The sequence below is a fragment of the Oncorhynchus mykiss genome, chromosome 18 (genome assembly GCF_013265735.2).
Source record: "Oncorhynchus mykiss isolate Arlee chromosome 18, USDA_OmykA_1.1, whole genome shotgun sequence".
NCBI lineage: Eukaryota > Metazoa > Chordata > Actinopteri > Salmoniformes > Salmonidae > Oncorhynchus > Oncorhynchus mykiss.
Window position 1 is genome coordinate 37,814,599 of NC_048582.1, and position 14,329 is coordinate 37,828,927.

General features: G+C 43.7%; 1 protein-coding gene across 6 annotated transcripts; it reads left to right on the forward strand.

Annotated features, from left to right (window-relative positions):
- Window positions 1-3,132: 3,132 nt before the first annotated feature.
- LOC110496135 (UPF0500 protein C1orf216 homolog) lies at window positions 3,133-7,172 on the forward strand. Of its 6 annotated transcripts, none has more exons than XM_036952660.1 (2): window positions 3,133-3,255; window positions 5,398-7,172. In XM_036952660.1, exon 2 carries the CDS (start codon window positions 5,522-5,524, stop codon window positions 6,617-6,619), a length of 1,098 nt encoding a protein of 365 aa, XP_036808555.1. In that variant the 5' UTR covers window positions 3,133-3,255; window positions 5,398-5,521; the 3' UTR covers window positions 6,620-7,172. The 6 variants fall into 6 exon arrangements, with proteins under 6 accessions (XP_036808555.1, XP_021427523.2, XP_021427522.2 ...); XM_021571848.2 differs by lacking the exon at window positions 3,133-3,255 and adding an exon at window positions 4,185-4,285; XM_021571847.2 differs by lacking the exon at window positions 3,133-3,255 and adding an exon at window positions 4,292-4,437.
- The last annotated feature ends 7,157 nt before the right edge of the window (window positions 7,173-14,329 follow it).

Sequence of the window (14,329 nt, forward strand, 5' to 3'; positions counted from 1 at the left end):
CGCCCCTGAGTCAATACATGTTAAAATCCCATTTGGCAGCGATTACAGTGATGTCTTTTGGGGTACGTCTAAGATTTGCACACCTAGATTGTAAAATATTTCCCTTTTTTTTTCTTTTTTTTTTGTCGAGCTCTGTCAAATTGGTTGTTGATCATTTAAGTAAAACTGTAGATTGGCCTCGGGAATATTCACTTGTCTTTTAGGTTATTGTCCTGCTGAAAGATCCCATTTTATTGGTCACGTGCACATGGTTAACGGATGTTAATGCGGGTGTAGCGAAATGCTTTTGCTTCTAGTTCCGACAGTGCAGTAATATCAAACAAGTAATCTAACAATTCCCCAACAACTACCTAATGCACACAAATCTAAAGGGGTGAATGAGAAAATGTATATATGGATGAGCGATGGCCGAGCGGCATAGGCAAGGTGCAATAGATATTAAATACAGTATATACATATGAGTAATGTAAGATATGTAAATTTAAAGTGGCATTATTTAAAGTGACTAAAACAAAACAACTGCATAGTTTCCTTAGGACTCGAAGCGAGGCGACCATCTCTGTCTGTTGAAAAGCAGACTGAACTAGGTTTTCATCTAGGATTGTCCCTGTGCTTAGCTCCATTCTGTTTATTTTTTATCTTGAAAAACTCCCCAGTCCTTAACGATTAATTACAAGCATACCCATAACATGATGCAGCCACTACTGTGCTTGGTAAAATGTTTGTGGCAAATCCAATAAAACACGGAATTGCTTTGCAAAATATTTTGCAGTATTACTTTAGTGCCTTGTTGCAAGTAAGATTTTTATTGACGTAAGGTCTGTAAGGTCCCTCAGTCGAGCAGTGAATTTCAAACACCGATTCAACCACAAAAACCAGGGAATTTTTCCAAGGACTCGCAAAGGGTATTGGTAGATGAGTAAATAAAGAAAAAAGCAGGCATCGAATATCCCTTTGAGCATTGTGAAGTTATTAAGAACACTGTGGATTGTGTATCAATACACCCAGTATTAACTGTTTCCGGAGAAGGAAACCACTCATGGATTTCACCATGAGGCAAATGGTGACTTGAAAAACATTGAGCTTAAATGGCTGTGATACGAGAACTGAAGATGGATCAACATTTTAGTTACTCCTCAATACTAACTGAATTGACAGGGAAAAGGAAGCCTTTTTTTACATCCTGTTTGCAAAAAAGGAAAAAAAGTAATAAAAAGGAGGCAAGGTGTAGGTAGGTATACATGTAGGTATAGAGCTGCGGTAGTCATTAAAAAATCACGTTAAACACTATTTTTGTGTGAGTCCATAGGGGCTCCCGAGGTGCGCAGAGGTCTAAGGTGCTGCATCTCAGTGCTAGAGGCATCACTACAGACCCTGGTTCGATTCCAGGCTGTATCAAATGGCCCCGTGTCGATAGGGGTAGGGTAGTCCAGGGTAGGCCATCATTGTAAATAAGAATTTGACTTGCCTTGTTCAATGAAATCAAGAAAAGTGACTTCAGCACATTTTTACTCCTGGCTTGCCACAGCATTTTAGCTTTTCATTTTTAATTCATTTCTAAAACTTTGGACAAAACATAATTCCACTTTGACATTATGGGGTACAGTGGTGGAAAAAGTACCCAATTGTCATACTTGAGTAAAAGTAAAGATAGAAAAAGTGAAAGTCACCCAGTAAAACACTACTAAACACTAGTAAATATTCTTACGATATATATATATTTATCATTATCCAGGAACACGCTCCAACGCTCGGACGTCATTTACAAACGAAGCAAAGGTGTGGTTAGTGTGTCCGCCAGATCAGAGGATGTAGGGAAGAACAGGGATGTTCTCTTGATAAGCGTGTAAATTTGACAATTTTCCTGTCTTGTTAAGCATTCAAAATGTTACGAGCACTTTTGGGTGTCAGGGAAAATGTACGGAGTAAAAAGTACATTATTTTCTTTAGGAATGTAGTAAAGGAAACGTAGTCAAAAGTATAAATGGTGAAGCTCAGATATCCCCCATGAAAACGATTGAAGTTGTATTTGTATTTTTATTTTTTTTACTTAAGTACTTTACACCACTGATTGGGTGTTGTGTGTAGGTCAGTGAGGACAACATCTCAATTTAATCCATTTTAAAGTCAGGCTCTAACACAACTAAATGTTGAAGTCAAGCGGTGTGAATACATTCTGAAACACCTGTATCTGACTTAGCTTCGGATGAAACCCTAGTTGGAGAAATGCCCCTCCCACCACCAGACTAAGTTTTGTGCAAATTTTGCATCGATGTCAGTAGAATTGTGCGAAAGTATAAGTAACATACTTATCGCATACTTAAATGTGTCCCTAATGTCACTCTCGCTCTCTGCACCTTAATTTTGCTCAGTCTTACCTTGGCTTCAGAATTCAAACAATAGAATATAAATTGACTTTGACGGAATCATGACTGCCCCTTATTACTCCCACCCATTCTCTGTTGACCTCTGGGCTCAGATAGGACCACTCTTGGTCCAGTAAAGATAATTGCAGTTTATAATCTAATGATTATGATAAGTGGCTAATAATAGGAACTCGTTAGGAGTACTTTTAATGACCGCTTTTATCTCTCCATCTCATTAGTCCATGGTGATTTAGCAGCAGGTCTCGGGGTTAGGGGCTGCAGGAAGGCTCATTACACAACATTAGGAGCAGGCATAGGGGCTGGAATGAACCCCATGTATACCCTCTTAGCTTTAGGCGGAGATGTAATCCTGGGTTTTATTTATTCAGTCATAACATTATCCCAACTCCCAAACCAAGTCCCCCTCGTTTGAAAGATGGGGAAATATTATCTATATTTAAAAAAAATGTGGGGCCTGACCAACCGCAAAATCTAAAGGAAAAGTTTTTATTTTACTCCCAACTATAGGAGGCTAGAATAATTAACCAGAAACATGAGATCTTTCACTCTCCGTGATGCTTCCCAAGGGGTGGAAAATCTAAATGTGGGGGGGGGGGGGTTATTTGATTTACTTTGTCTTGGCTAATTGAACGATCTCTGTTCGAGAAGAGAGAACTGTAGGTCCACTCTACTCTGGTTTTCTGTACTGTATCTGCCGCTATGCATTGTGGTGTTGTGAGCTGACGGTATAGCCATGGGTCATTCCCCTTGGCCACTGTCACAGTAAGGACTGGTGTTGCTGGAGATGAAGCAGAACTGAGGGAAGTGGGTCATTACTCGGGGCTGTGTAAAGAAAACATTTTTTAAATAACAAGGTCTTATTCACTAGGTAAGTCATGCTCTTTTTATTCAATGCCTGTGTTGTGAGATGGGTGCTTATGAGTTGCCTCGGTTGCGCAATAACCGACGCACAATATTTATTTAGCGCCCCGAGGGACCTCGCGGATGACCCTTCGTGTGAACATTTGGTCCACATGCACCGCAAAAGCATGCTCTGTTTCTCTCTCTCTCTGTCTCTCAATGTTTCTATTTTCTGGCCCTGTTGCTATCTGTTTCTCTATATCGGTGTCCTGCTCCACGGGTCTGTGTTCGGTTTTGGAAGATGGAGATGATTTTGCATGTGATGAGGCCGCGGGCGGCCGCTGTGTTTGATGTATTTTTCATGTGCTTAGGCTACTATTGAACGATGGGGAGGAGGGGACAGCCTGGAGGTGCAGCACTTGAATGGGGATGTTGTTGAAGTGGAAAGGGGTTAAGGGGGGGTTGGGGGAGGGGGGGGGGGGGGGGGGGGGGCTCTTCTGCTCTTCTGCCGCAAGCGACAGGAGATGGGGAGGGAGTATACTTGCAAAGTCTGTCTGATGTGCCACACCTCCTACCCGAAAACACACTCGCACTCAACACAGGCGTTCCCTCTAATCTAATACCGACAGATACAGTCACCAGTTTAATGCAACAAATGGCAGTCTGTCTCCCTTGGCAAAATTATGAGAATGTGTTATAGGTTAGTTACATTTGAGTAGCCTAAACAAATATTCGTTTGTGGTATATACTTTTCTGGTCGTACTTTCCCTTTAAAAAAACAAGGATATGGTGAGACATTTCAATGTAATTTCTGCTGCACTCTACTTTCTGCTCACCTCTCTGCATTTTCCCGTTCTACCGTCCCTTCCCAGTTTCGGAAGTGAGTCATTGGGTAGTCCGTTCTATCAGAGTGCTAGAAAGAGTGGATGAGAGAGCGAGAGAGGAGGGGGGGGGGGGGTAGTCGCAGATAAACATCACATAGGAGGGTCGACCAGAGGAGGGGGAAATAGGGAGGGCTCCCAATCTACTTCCTCTACGAAGCACTTTACTAGCATACGGTAAGACAAGGCCCTCTTATGTATCGATTCACACATTTGTCAATCCGAATGATTGTGTAATCAGCGAATGAAATAAGGAATTGTAAAGGTTGTTTTGTATAAGTGGAAGCGAGGCTATCGCTGCGGACGAGCGAGGAGAACGAGGATATGGGGTGAGCTGATAGCGCTGCTGATGAACTAGGTCTGGGCTATTACGTGACGCACAATGGAGATTAATTCATCTTTTATATTAATTTAATAAAACCGTGTTTCTTTTTTGTCATCTATTTTTCTCAAACAACATTGTGTAGGTAGGCTATTCTAATGATTTGTGTTATGATAAGCTATAAGCATATGCTTTCATCGGGCGTCGTCGTTCGTTCCTGTCAAATCGCACATCTTCATTTTGTATCTGCTTAATTAATTTAAAGGAATTTTATGGTATTTCACTTCTGACTGTCACAAGTCTAAGAAGACGTAATTAATGGTGCATAAAGAACATCCTGTAGTTGACAGCTTTTATAGCCTAGCCGAAACATAGGCTACAAGAAGGATGGGAGTGCGTTGTATTGTTGGGCTATTGCACGAACCTCAAACGAATATAAAGCATAATATTGATATGTTATATCACATCACCCAATGTCGATTTTACTTGATAACTTGATCCTCACCAATCGAGCGCCAATATTTACGTCAGTGCCAGTGCCATATTTACGTCAGTGCCAGTCGCAACCCCGGAACGTTAGTCGCTGTCCTTCAGCACCACGTGCCTGCGCATCATGAGACAGAGCGGAGAATGAGTGGCAGTACCCCGAAGTAAGGATTAGTGAAATTTCCATTCTGAGGAGACATGTAAATATTTGATGGTAATATAGGCCTAAGTGGAGTGCAATTGGATGCACGGAGCAGCTACGATTTAATATATTAGAACGAGACGGAATGGCAGCGATGGCTAGAAGATTAACTGTTTGTAGGCTAATATCAAACTTGTGAGTTATACAGCAGCGTACTGGACTGTATCAGAGAAATTAGTCTAGATTTATCTGATATATAGTGAAGGATTAACCTTGAAACAATTGCCTTAATTAACTTCCATATCTTATTCCCTTTTCTCTCTCTGCTTTTCTAAACAGTGACTCTCAGTCAAGATCAAGAAGTGAATCTTCAACAAGAATTGAGTCTCGGTCAAGAAGACTTGAATCTCATTCACGGAGAATTGAATCCCCAGCAAGAAGAAGTGAGTTTCAGCCGAGCAAAATGCTCCACCAGGACAGACCCGTAAACCCCCAGTACCGAGGCCAGGGAGGCACCTCCCCACTGAGGATCCTCAGCAACAACAGCCAGCAGCAGGGGGGCAAAAGGAAGCAAGGCGAGAAGGACGGCAACTTCAACTTCCTGGGTCAAGACGATGACGTCATGACGGGGGGAGACGAGAATCGCAACCAGGTGCGTCCTCGTAACCTGGGCCCATTGGGCCGCGACCAGCCCCACCTTCCCTCCTCCTCCAACCACTACGGTCCAGGGCCCCTGTCCCCGCTCTCCCGCCTGCCCTGCTGGAGCCCCCTGGAGTCCCTGCCTGAGATTGAGAGTGGGGACGATGGGTACGGAAGAGTGCCCCCGGATGGTGCGGAGGAGGGCAAGATGGAGGAGGAGATGGGGAGGATGAGCGATGACGAGAAGGAGAAACAAGGCCTGGGGGGAGGTGTCATGAAACAGGGAGTGGTGGTGGAAGAGGAGGCGGAGGAGGAGGAGGAGGAGGTGGAAGTGGAGGACCCAGAGGAATGGGGCGACAGCGACTCAGACTTTGAGTTCAGCTACAGGTCCAGTGGTAGCCTGTCCTCTCTCAACATGGAGAGCGGAGGCGAAGGGGCTGGCATGGGAGGGTGGGACCGCATCGGTGTGGGGGAGCCCAAGCCTGATCACCACCAGGGGGGCAACCAGGAGACCCCTGCCGCCCCAGCAGGCCCCCTTACCCCCTCTTTGACCAGGAAGTGGGATGACAAAATGGAGAGGAAAAGGAGCAGCAAGCCTCTGAGAACAGGGAACAGTCTGCTTGACGGAGAAGCGTTGTCGGACTCGGACACGGACTGCGGCGAGCTGCCTGAGCTGGAGGACACCGTGTGGACCCTGAGGGACCGCGAGCGTTTCAAGGCCCAGGAGATGGAGAAGCACCAGGCCCAGCTCACCATGTACCGCAGGCTGGCTCTGATCCGCTGGGTCCGCAGCCTGCAGGGCCGTGTCCAGGAGCAGCAGAACCGCCTCCAGTCCAGCTTTGACGTCATCCTCGACCACAGGAAGGAGCTGCTGCGCATGGGCGCTGCCACCACTGCAACTGCCACAGCCAGCCAATCGTAGAGCAGGAAGGAAGCGCAGAGGCCCCAACAGGAAGTGGTCACCAGCAGAGGAAGTGGTCACCAGGAAGTGGTCACCAGCAGAGACCGGCCAGTCGCTGAAGGGGAATACAAAGGCATTGTTGCCTTGGCCATGGTTATTGTGCTTATTGTGTCCTAGACTTGACTTTTCCCGAAACTAGACAATCTCCAAGCATCCTCTGAGATTTTACTCTAATGTGGTGTTTTAATACGTTGGTAATGCAGTTTGTTTTTGATTTGTTGTTGAGATCCAAATATATCCAAGGCACCTTTCTTCTTGAGAGCCAGGATGACTTTTGTCACCCTAACCCTGCCAAACTATGGAAATAATAACATATTATATGACGTTTAATATATGCCTGTATCGTCAAATGTTCTATATAAGTGTAGAATGTACTGTTTTATTTGTCTCTATAACTGTGGTATAATCCCAAAATATTCCAAAAACAACATATGAGGTGAATTGTTTTTTTTATTTTTATTATATGTATATCATGTTTGTCTTCTCCAGTGACATAATAAAATTGTTTTAGAGATATTCGTGTATTGTGAGTTAATAATGTATAAAGTTATGAAGAAGATGTTGGGATTTTACTAGTCTATTTGCACTCATCGCACAGTGTAAAGCCAACATCAACGTTAGGTCGGTGTACACAGAAAGGTGTGGATTAGCAGAATATGAGAACAAGTAGGCAATGTCAGATTGTTTATATCGAAGACATGCTAAACCTAAAATATAGGCCTTCGTTTGAGATAATTATTTGCGAATTATGTTGATCTTCAATTTGAGATGAAGGAATTGATCCTTTTCATAAAGCACTAATAGAACCCTTAAAGCCTCTTTGTATTCGTTGTTTAAATATATAAATTGCAGCCTCTGGTCCATGATAATTTTACTACAATCGTCTCTTTATCAACAGCACAAAGTTCGTTTGTATCGCCTCATCATGAGTGTGTTCTGTTGGGGGTGTGATAGCCCTGTGAGGAACATGCATCAATCTTTATAGGCATGGTTACTGCGTCTCTCGTCGCCGCGGGCAGGGAACGTCTAGCCGTACTGTGTGTGTCTGTGTGTGTGCTCCCAGAGATACCAGCCTTCGCCACCTAATCTGCAGTCTGAGTTGAGCTGGTCCTGCAGAGTCCAGTCCCCCGGGGAATCTGTCAGTTTGCGCCCCAGGGCCCGGTGGTCCTATCCGGCCCGGTGAGCAGCCTCCGGTCCAGTCCCGCAGTATGAGCCAAACCCCGGGGCAAGTTTGTGATAATCCTCGTTTATGCCTCCGAACTCCGGGCGCTCAGGCTTATGTTCTAAAGCTTATCGCCTCTCCTGGACGCAGGCATGACAGTGAAAGTGTGAGAGAATTAACATATTTATCTGTTGTTTATTGGCTTTTAAGCGGGATGTATGTAGGGCATCAAACGGGGAAGCGTCTGGGATAACCAGCCAACACGTTTGTTTGTTCTGTTATTGTCCTGTGTACAAACACCGTTTCCAAAAAGCGCAGAGAAACAGTACACGGGGAGAACAAAACCCCATTTTGAGGATATACAATCACCATTATGTAATTAGGCTATGTATTTACAGTGAAGTTAAAATGCGAAGGGAAACGTTACCCATAGGCCTATAGCCTATGAAATGACATGCGATTGTCATTTTATTCGGGCTTGTTACCTATTCTGCCCTACCAAGCAAAAGAGCAGTATCTTCACATTAATTGGCCTCAATTCCACAAAGGGCCAATTCAAGCAAATGTTTATATTGTGTCTCTCTCTGTAAGGAACAAAGTTTTCTTGGATGCACATTCTAACTCAAATCGGTATTCTGCGTAGTGTCTCACGTTAAACACCGTGCCCTCACCCTGAACACATCTCTTCGTTTCAGCGACACTGTATAATAGGTTCGCCGCACGGCGGGACACGAGGCATGTGTGACGGGGGCCCTGCTGGGCGCGAACAGCGACACCGGTGAAAGAGCACCCCGCCCGGGGAGAAGCAGACGCACGGGGGGGGGGCTGCGGGATGCCGCACCGTCTCTCTCCTCGAGCAGAACTGCTAATTTTGTCGGTTAAAACGAGCGAAGATAACGTTAGCAACGCTGTTTGAGGCGTTTTCTCCCAAATTATCGCGGGCGAGAGAGAGGGGTGCACACAGCTGTGGCTCCTGTCACCCAATTCGGTTTCAAGTGTTTCTCTGAGATATTTGCGAAACAACAATTCACCTGCTCATTAAACTAAAAAAAATGGACTGTATGGAATTTACAGTTTAGACTTTTGGGGATATTGTGTAGACATCTGGCAACTTTGCCACTCCGTGCGCGCATTCGTGGGTAACGTGGATTTCAATAGCAGTGGAGTTCTGCCTAAAACGCTTACCATTGTCATGAATTATATTTTGTATCAGTGATATTGCCTTGATTTAGCCTACCACCTGTAATTGTGTAAATCATGCATTGATCGATCACCGTCCAGATCAGGCTAGTCCATCCTATGCGTAATAGTGCCATAACGATGGTGATTTTCAATTATTTGCCTTTTGTTGAAGTGTTTTTTCCCCCATCACTCCGTCATGTCTTTTTCACATGACAATGACAACAAGCTTAACCCACCATGACACAGTATCCTCACAGATAGAACAATGAGTGATAGTTGTACAAATCTTTGGTATCCTAGAGTAGGCCTATAAAATCGAGTGAAATAAGAAAATATGTTTTAGTCCACCAGAGGGCGCCTATTCATCACATAGCGGGTCACTTTTTTAAATAAAATTAAATAGCGTGTGAAGAACACAAGGGGGCACTCTTCTGTATGATCCAATGAAGTACAGTAGCTTCAGTTCAACCCCTGTGTTTTGTGAGTTGGACATACAGGCTCCTACTACCCAGTGCTGTCGGATGAGTCCATAGAGCAGACTCTCTCGTCCCTCTCTTCTTTCTCTCCCTTTCTTCCCTCTGCCTGATGTAGTGTGACAGTGTGCTAGCCCCCAGCACTCTGTTGGCGTGGAAACAATCAGCTTTGACAGAAAGGGGGTGGTGGGGGATTGGGGGAGGGAGGGCAGAGGGCTGCGGCCCGCGGCCTGTGTATGATGAACTGGAGAGAAAGACCTGTGGCCAAAAGAGAAAGAGCAAACATACAGCAGAAGATAGATAGATAGATAGATAGATAGATAGATAGATAGATAGATAGATAGATAGATAGATAGATAGATAGATAGATAGATAGATAGATAGATAGATAGATAGATAGATAGATAGATAGATAGATAGATAGATAGATAGATAGATAGATAGATAGATAGATAGATAGATAGATAGATAGATAGATCCTAGATAGATCCATACATCCTTCTTGAGTATGACATTGTGTGGGTGGTTTGAGTGCTGGGCTTTTTCTTTGTTTCCCATTGAAAATAAAACAAATTATTGGTTCATTTCCAGCCAGACTTTGTATAATTTTACTTTATATATATATATATAAAGTACAATTATACAAAGTCTATATATATATATATATATATATATATATATATATATATATATATATATATTCATTTAATTCTAATTGCTGTTGTGGATACTGATATATATATATATATATATATATATATATATATATATATATATATATATATATATATATATATATATATATATATATATATATATATATATATATATATATATATATATATATGAGGATCTTTTCCAGTCATTCATATATATATATATATATATAAATGAATGACTGGAAAATATCCTCATAGAAATACTAGGCACATTTTAATTAATGAACTGAATTTTAAACCACTTCCTGAATTGCCTAAATTGGAAATGCTTAGCGAATGCTCAAACTACCTTCGGTACAACTGGAGGGCTGTGGCGTTACAACAGAAAGCACAACTAGGCTATATCATCATAACCTTTACAGTTCTGTGAGGATAGAAATTGTGCAGAGAGCCTTAACAAAAGTGTTGATGGAGTGCTTTAGAAATGCCAAGGAGAGTCAGGGATGGACAAGATACATATGTCCTCATGTAGAGAATGGGAAGTGCTCTTTGCATGACATGAACATGAATTAATCCACACATTTCTAATTTGATTTTAATAAGATGTTGAAAATGTATAAAGGTCAAATGTATCAGAAGTCCAAAGGCATATTGTAAAGTTGCTATTGAAATGTAGGCTATGCCTAATAATAATAATAATAACAATGTTATTCTCCATAAAGTAAACCGCCATTTAGACAAGAGGCCTTATTGACAGATTTCCTCATGAATGCATAATTCATCGAGGCCTGTATTTGTTTTTATGTTGAACATAAAATGGCCTAATTCAACGAAGTCACCATTCATCCTGACGAATGCATCATCATCTGAATGCACGTCACTGTAGGCCTATTTTAACATATCAGATTTAACAAACCTGTTGGCTGACATAAAAGGATGACCCTGATTGGGACCACAAATGAACCTAGGCCGATACAGTGCGCCTATAGGCCTATATTTCAATTTGCTGACATGTCCGTGGAAATATTAGGCCTTCTGAAGTCCTGTATCACTGATCATTTCCCTGCCTGCTTGTCCAAGTCTGAGGGGTCCTCTGGGGGTTCGCCGGGACATTCTGAATGTGGGGGTCTGAGACTGAGAGCATTTTTGGTGGGGTCCGGGGTATAAGGTTCAGCTGCCTCGGCTGCATTAACCAGCTAATAAATATGAAAACAGCGTGTTAAAACCTTTATTCGTTCTCTGATTGAAATGATTATACCCTTCTATAAAGTCCCATGTAAATCCCGAAACCTCATAAGGCCCAATGTTGTCCCATAAAACTGTGTCGGACAATAGATGGAGGAAGGGGGCTTTTTCACGCATAAGGGGTTTTCACAAGAGCACATTGAGTGCAGCCCCTCCGCGACACGCCCATGGATTATGTGGCTGTCGGTGAAAGCGCTTCTAGGAGCGGCAGGTGTGTGTGCCAGGCACGGGGGTCGTGCGGCCGGCGACGGTAGGGGAGCTGGCTATGTCGAATGCGCGCAGCTGCCGGCAGGATTTTTTTCAGAGCTTGTCACTTCCATTTAACTTGCTCTCTTTCACCCCCTTGAGATGAAGTGGTCTCTCGTGCCCAGGTTCCCTCGACGTCCTCTCCCGGTTTAGATACGAAAGGGACCACTAAACGGTGACATCCCATCAAAAAAAGCAAGCGGGGGCCACTACCCATCCCGCCTCAGCGCCATGAAATTGTGGATTAAACCGATAAGCGGTGCCACTGATACCGACCTCGCATTTCTTCAGGACCTATAATTGAATGCCAAAATCTAAGAAGGCAAGGTTAAACAAAGTCTTAACACAATAACTCTGTCTATTCCCTCGACACTTCTATTCAAGCCCCAGATTTCTAAATCATGATCCACCACAACATAGGCCAGTCTGTTGGTTAGTGTGAAATTGTTCTTGCAATATTGCAGTAACTTATCAAATAAAACAGGTTACAGTCTAGCCTACGCGGCCAATTAGGCTATCTCACAAATCCATGCGAATGTTGTCTAAATTCACAAAGAAAAATCTGTGTGTGAAGATCAAGAATCTTATCTCAGTAAATTCAACCATGTCAAAATGCTTGAGCCTCACAGCCACAGCCTCATCTTCCAGACTGTTTTTATCTTTCAGTGTTTACAAAAAGACAAGCATATTTATTGTTTTTTTTTTAGTATGGTGAAATGGGGGCTTTAACCAGTGTAGGCTATTCCCTCAAATGGTTTGCTCCGTGCACCTTGATCCCTAATCTCTGTCGTTCAAACCATGTCCCATTCCAGCAGCTCTCCCCTTAGGGCAAGTTGGGTCCATACATAATCCTCCCAAACTCTGTCACGTATCCCACTGGGGTTTGGCTAAAGTGCGATGTCTGTCAAAGCACAACATTGTCTGCTTTTCACACCATTTCTGGCAAAAAGGATTAATTCCCCCTATAAATACAAACAATAAGACTAAATAACAGCAACCTTACAGTGTGTGTGTGTGTGTGTGTGTGTGTGTGTGTGTGTGTGTGTGTGTGTGTGTGTGTGTGTGTGTGTGTGTGTGTGTGTGTGTGTGTGTGTGTGTGTGTGTGTGTGTGTGTGTGTGTGTGTTAGAAGTATTGACTGAGTGTTTTGTGAAGATACATAGAAGGAGAAAAAATCTGCTCAGTTCACTAATGCAATTCATCATATTCTACTTGCTGTCTCGTGCGGCTTCAACCCGTGAGTCTCTCTGCTGTTTCCACGGCTGTCCAAATGGACAGTGCTGTAGCAGTAGCCAGTGAATAAAATGAAATATGAAATAGTGTGATAAACTGGTAGATAATAATCTTTTCATTAAACTTTCATCCCGGGCTAACTTAAATATTCAAGAGGCCAATTACACAGCTTGTATCTTTTTTCTTTAACAAGAGCAGTCAGGGTGAGTGTATCTCGCTTAAGGGTTCAGTGAGAGCATCATTACTGAGTGGTCATGGGGGAGTTGACCCATCTCTCATGTGCTGGGCAGGAACCAGACTGAGAGATGGAACAGGCTGGCTGATGGCTGTCTAAATAAAGGATAGACAGACAGAGAGGTGTATAGATTTTCCAGGCGGATAGTGGAAAGATGTGTGCATTGTGATGTGTGCCACAAACAGTGTGCGTGTGCACGCCACTCTGATCTAGTCTCTCTCTCTTTCTCTCTCTCTACTCTCTCTCTGCTCTCTTGCTTTCTGTGTGTGTGTGTATGCGTGTGTGTGTGTGAGTCAGTGTATTAGCAGTCAGAGCACTGAAGCCCAGGGGCGATTCCTGTGTGTGCTTGCGATAAAGGGGAAAGGGAGGAAGGATAGGGGGGGAAAGGGTGGGATAGTGTGTGTGTGTGTGTGGGGGGGGGGGGGGGGGGGGGGGTTGTAGAGGGGAGAGAAAGAGAGGATGAAGTTGGGAAGGGGGGGTTGTGCAGAGAGAAGGGGGTAGAGATAGAAAGAAAGAGAGAGTATGAAGAAGGGGGTGAACAACTAGGAGAGCTGAGAGAGCTTCCTCTGTGCTGTCAGTGCTCCTGGATCATGTCCCCATTGGGCTTTCTCTCTCTTTCCCTCTCTCTCTCTCTCTTTCCCTCTCTCTCTCTCTCTCTCTCTCTCTCTCTCTCTCTCTCTCTCTCTCTCTCTCTCTCTCTCTCTCTCTCTCTCTCTCTCTTTCCCTCCCTCCCTCCCTCCCTCCCTCCCTCCCTCCCTCCCTTTCTCTTTCACAAAAAGAGGAGAAGAGTGTCTTGGCAGGGTAATTAAGAATGGCCTCTAAACACAGGAGTATGGCAGGAATGCTCCAGATGAAAGTAAATGATTAAAATAATTACAGGCTCAGAGCTGACGAGCCGCAGTGTGGGGTGGCCGCCGGACATTTGTCGGTAATTAGATAATTAATCTGAATGCAAATGATGAGCCCTAACGAAGCAGTCAAGCTGAACCAGCGACAACTGCCGAGAGTGAAATAAGGGGAGAGAGAGAGAAATATGAAAATGAGTATAAAATATCCAGCTTCCAAAGTCAGCCTGCCAACACACAAAGCCAACACACATCAGAATTGTAAATCAATAACTCTAGCACCCAGTTTGAGTGGAGCTTGTGCATAAAAAACTCCTCACATCTCTACATCTATAACTTTCACTCATTGTGACAAGTAGACATGAATAACTTGTTAAAAATACACAAGCCTAC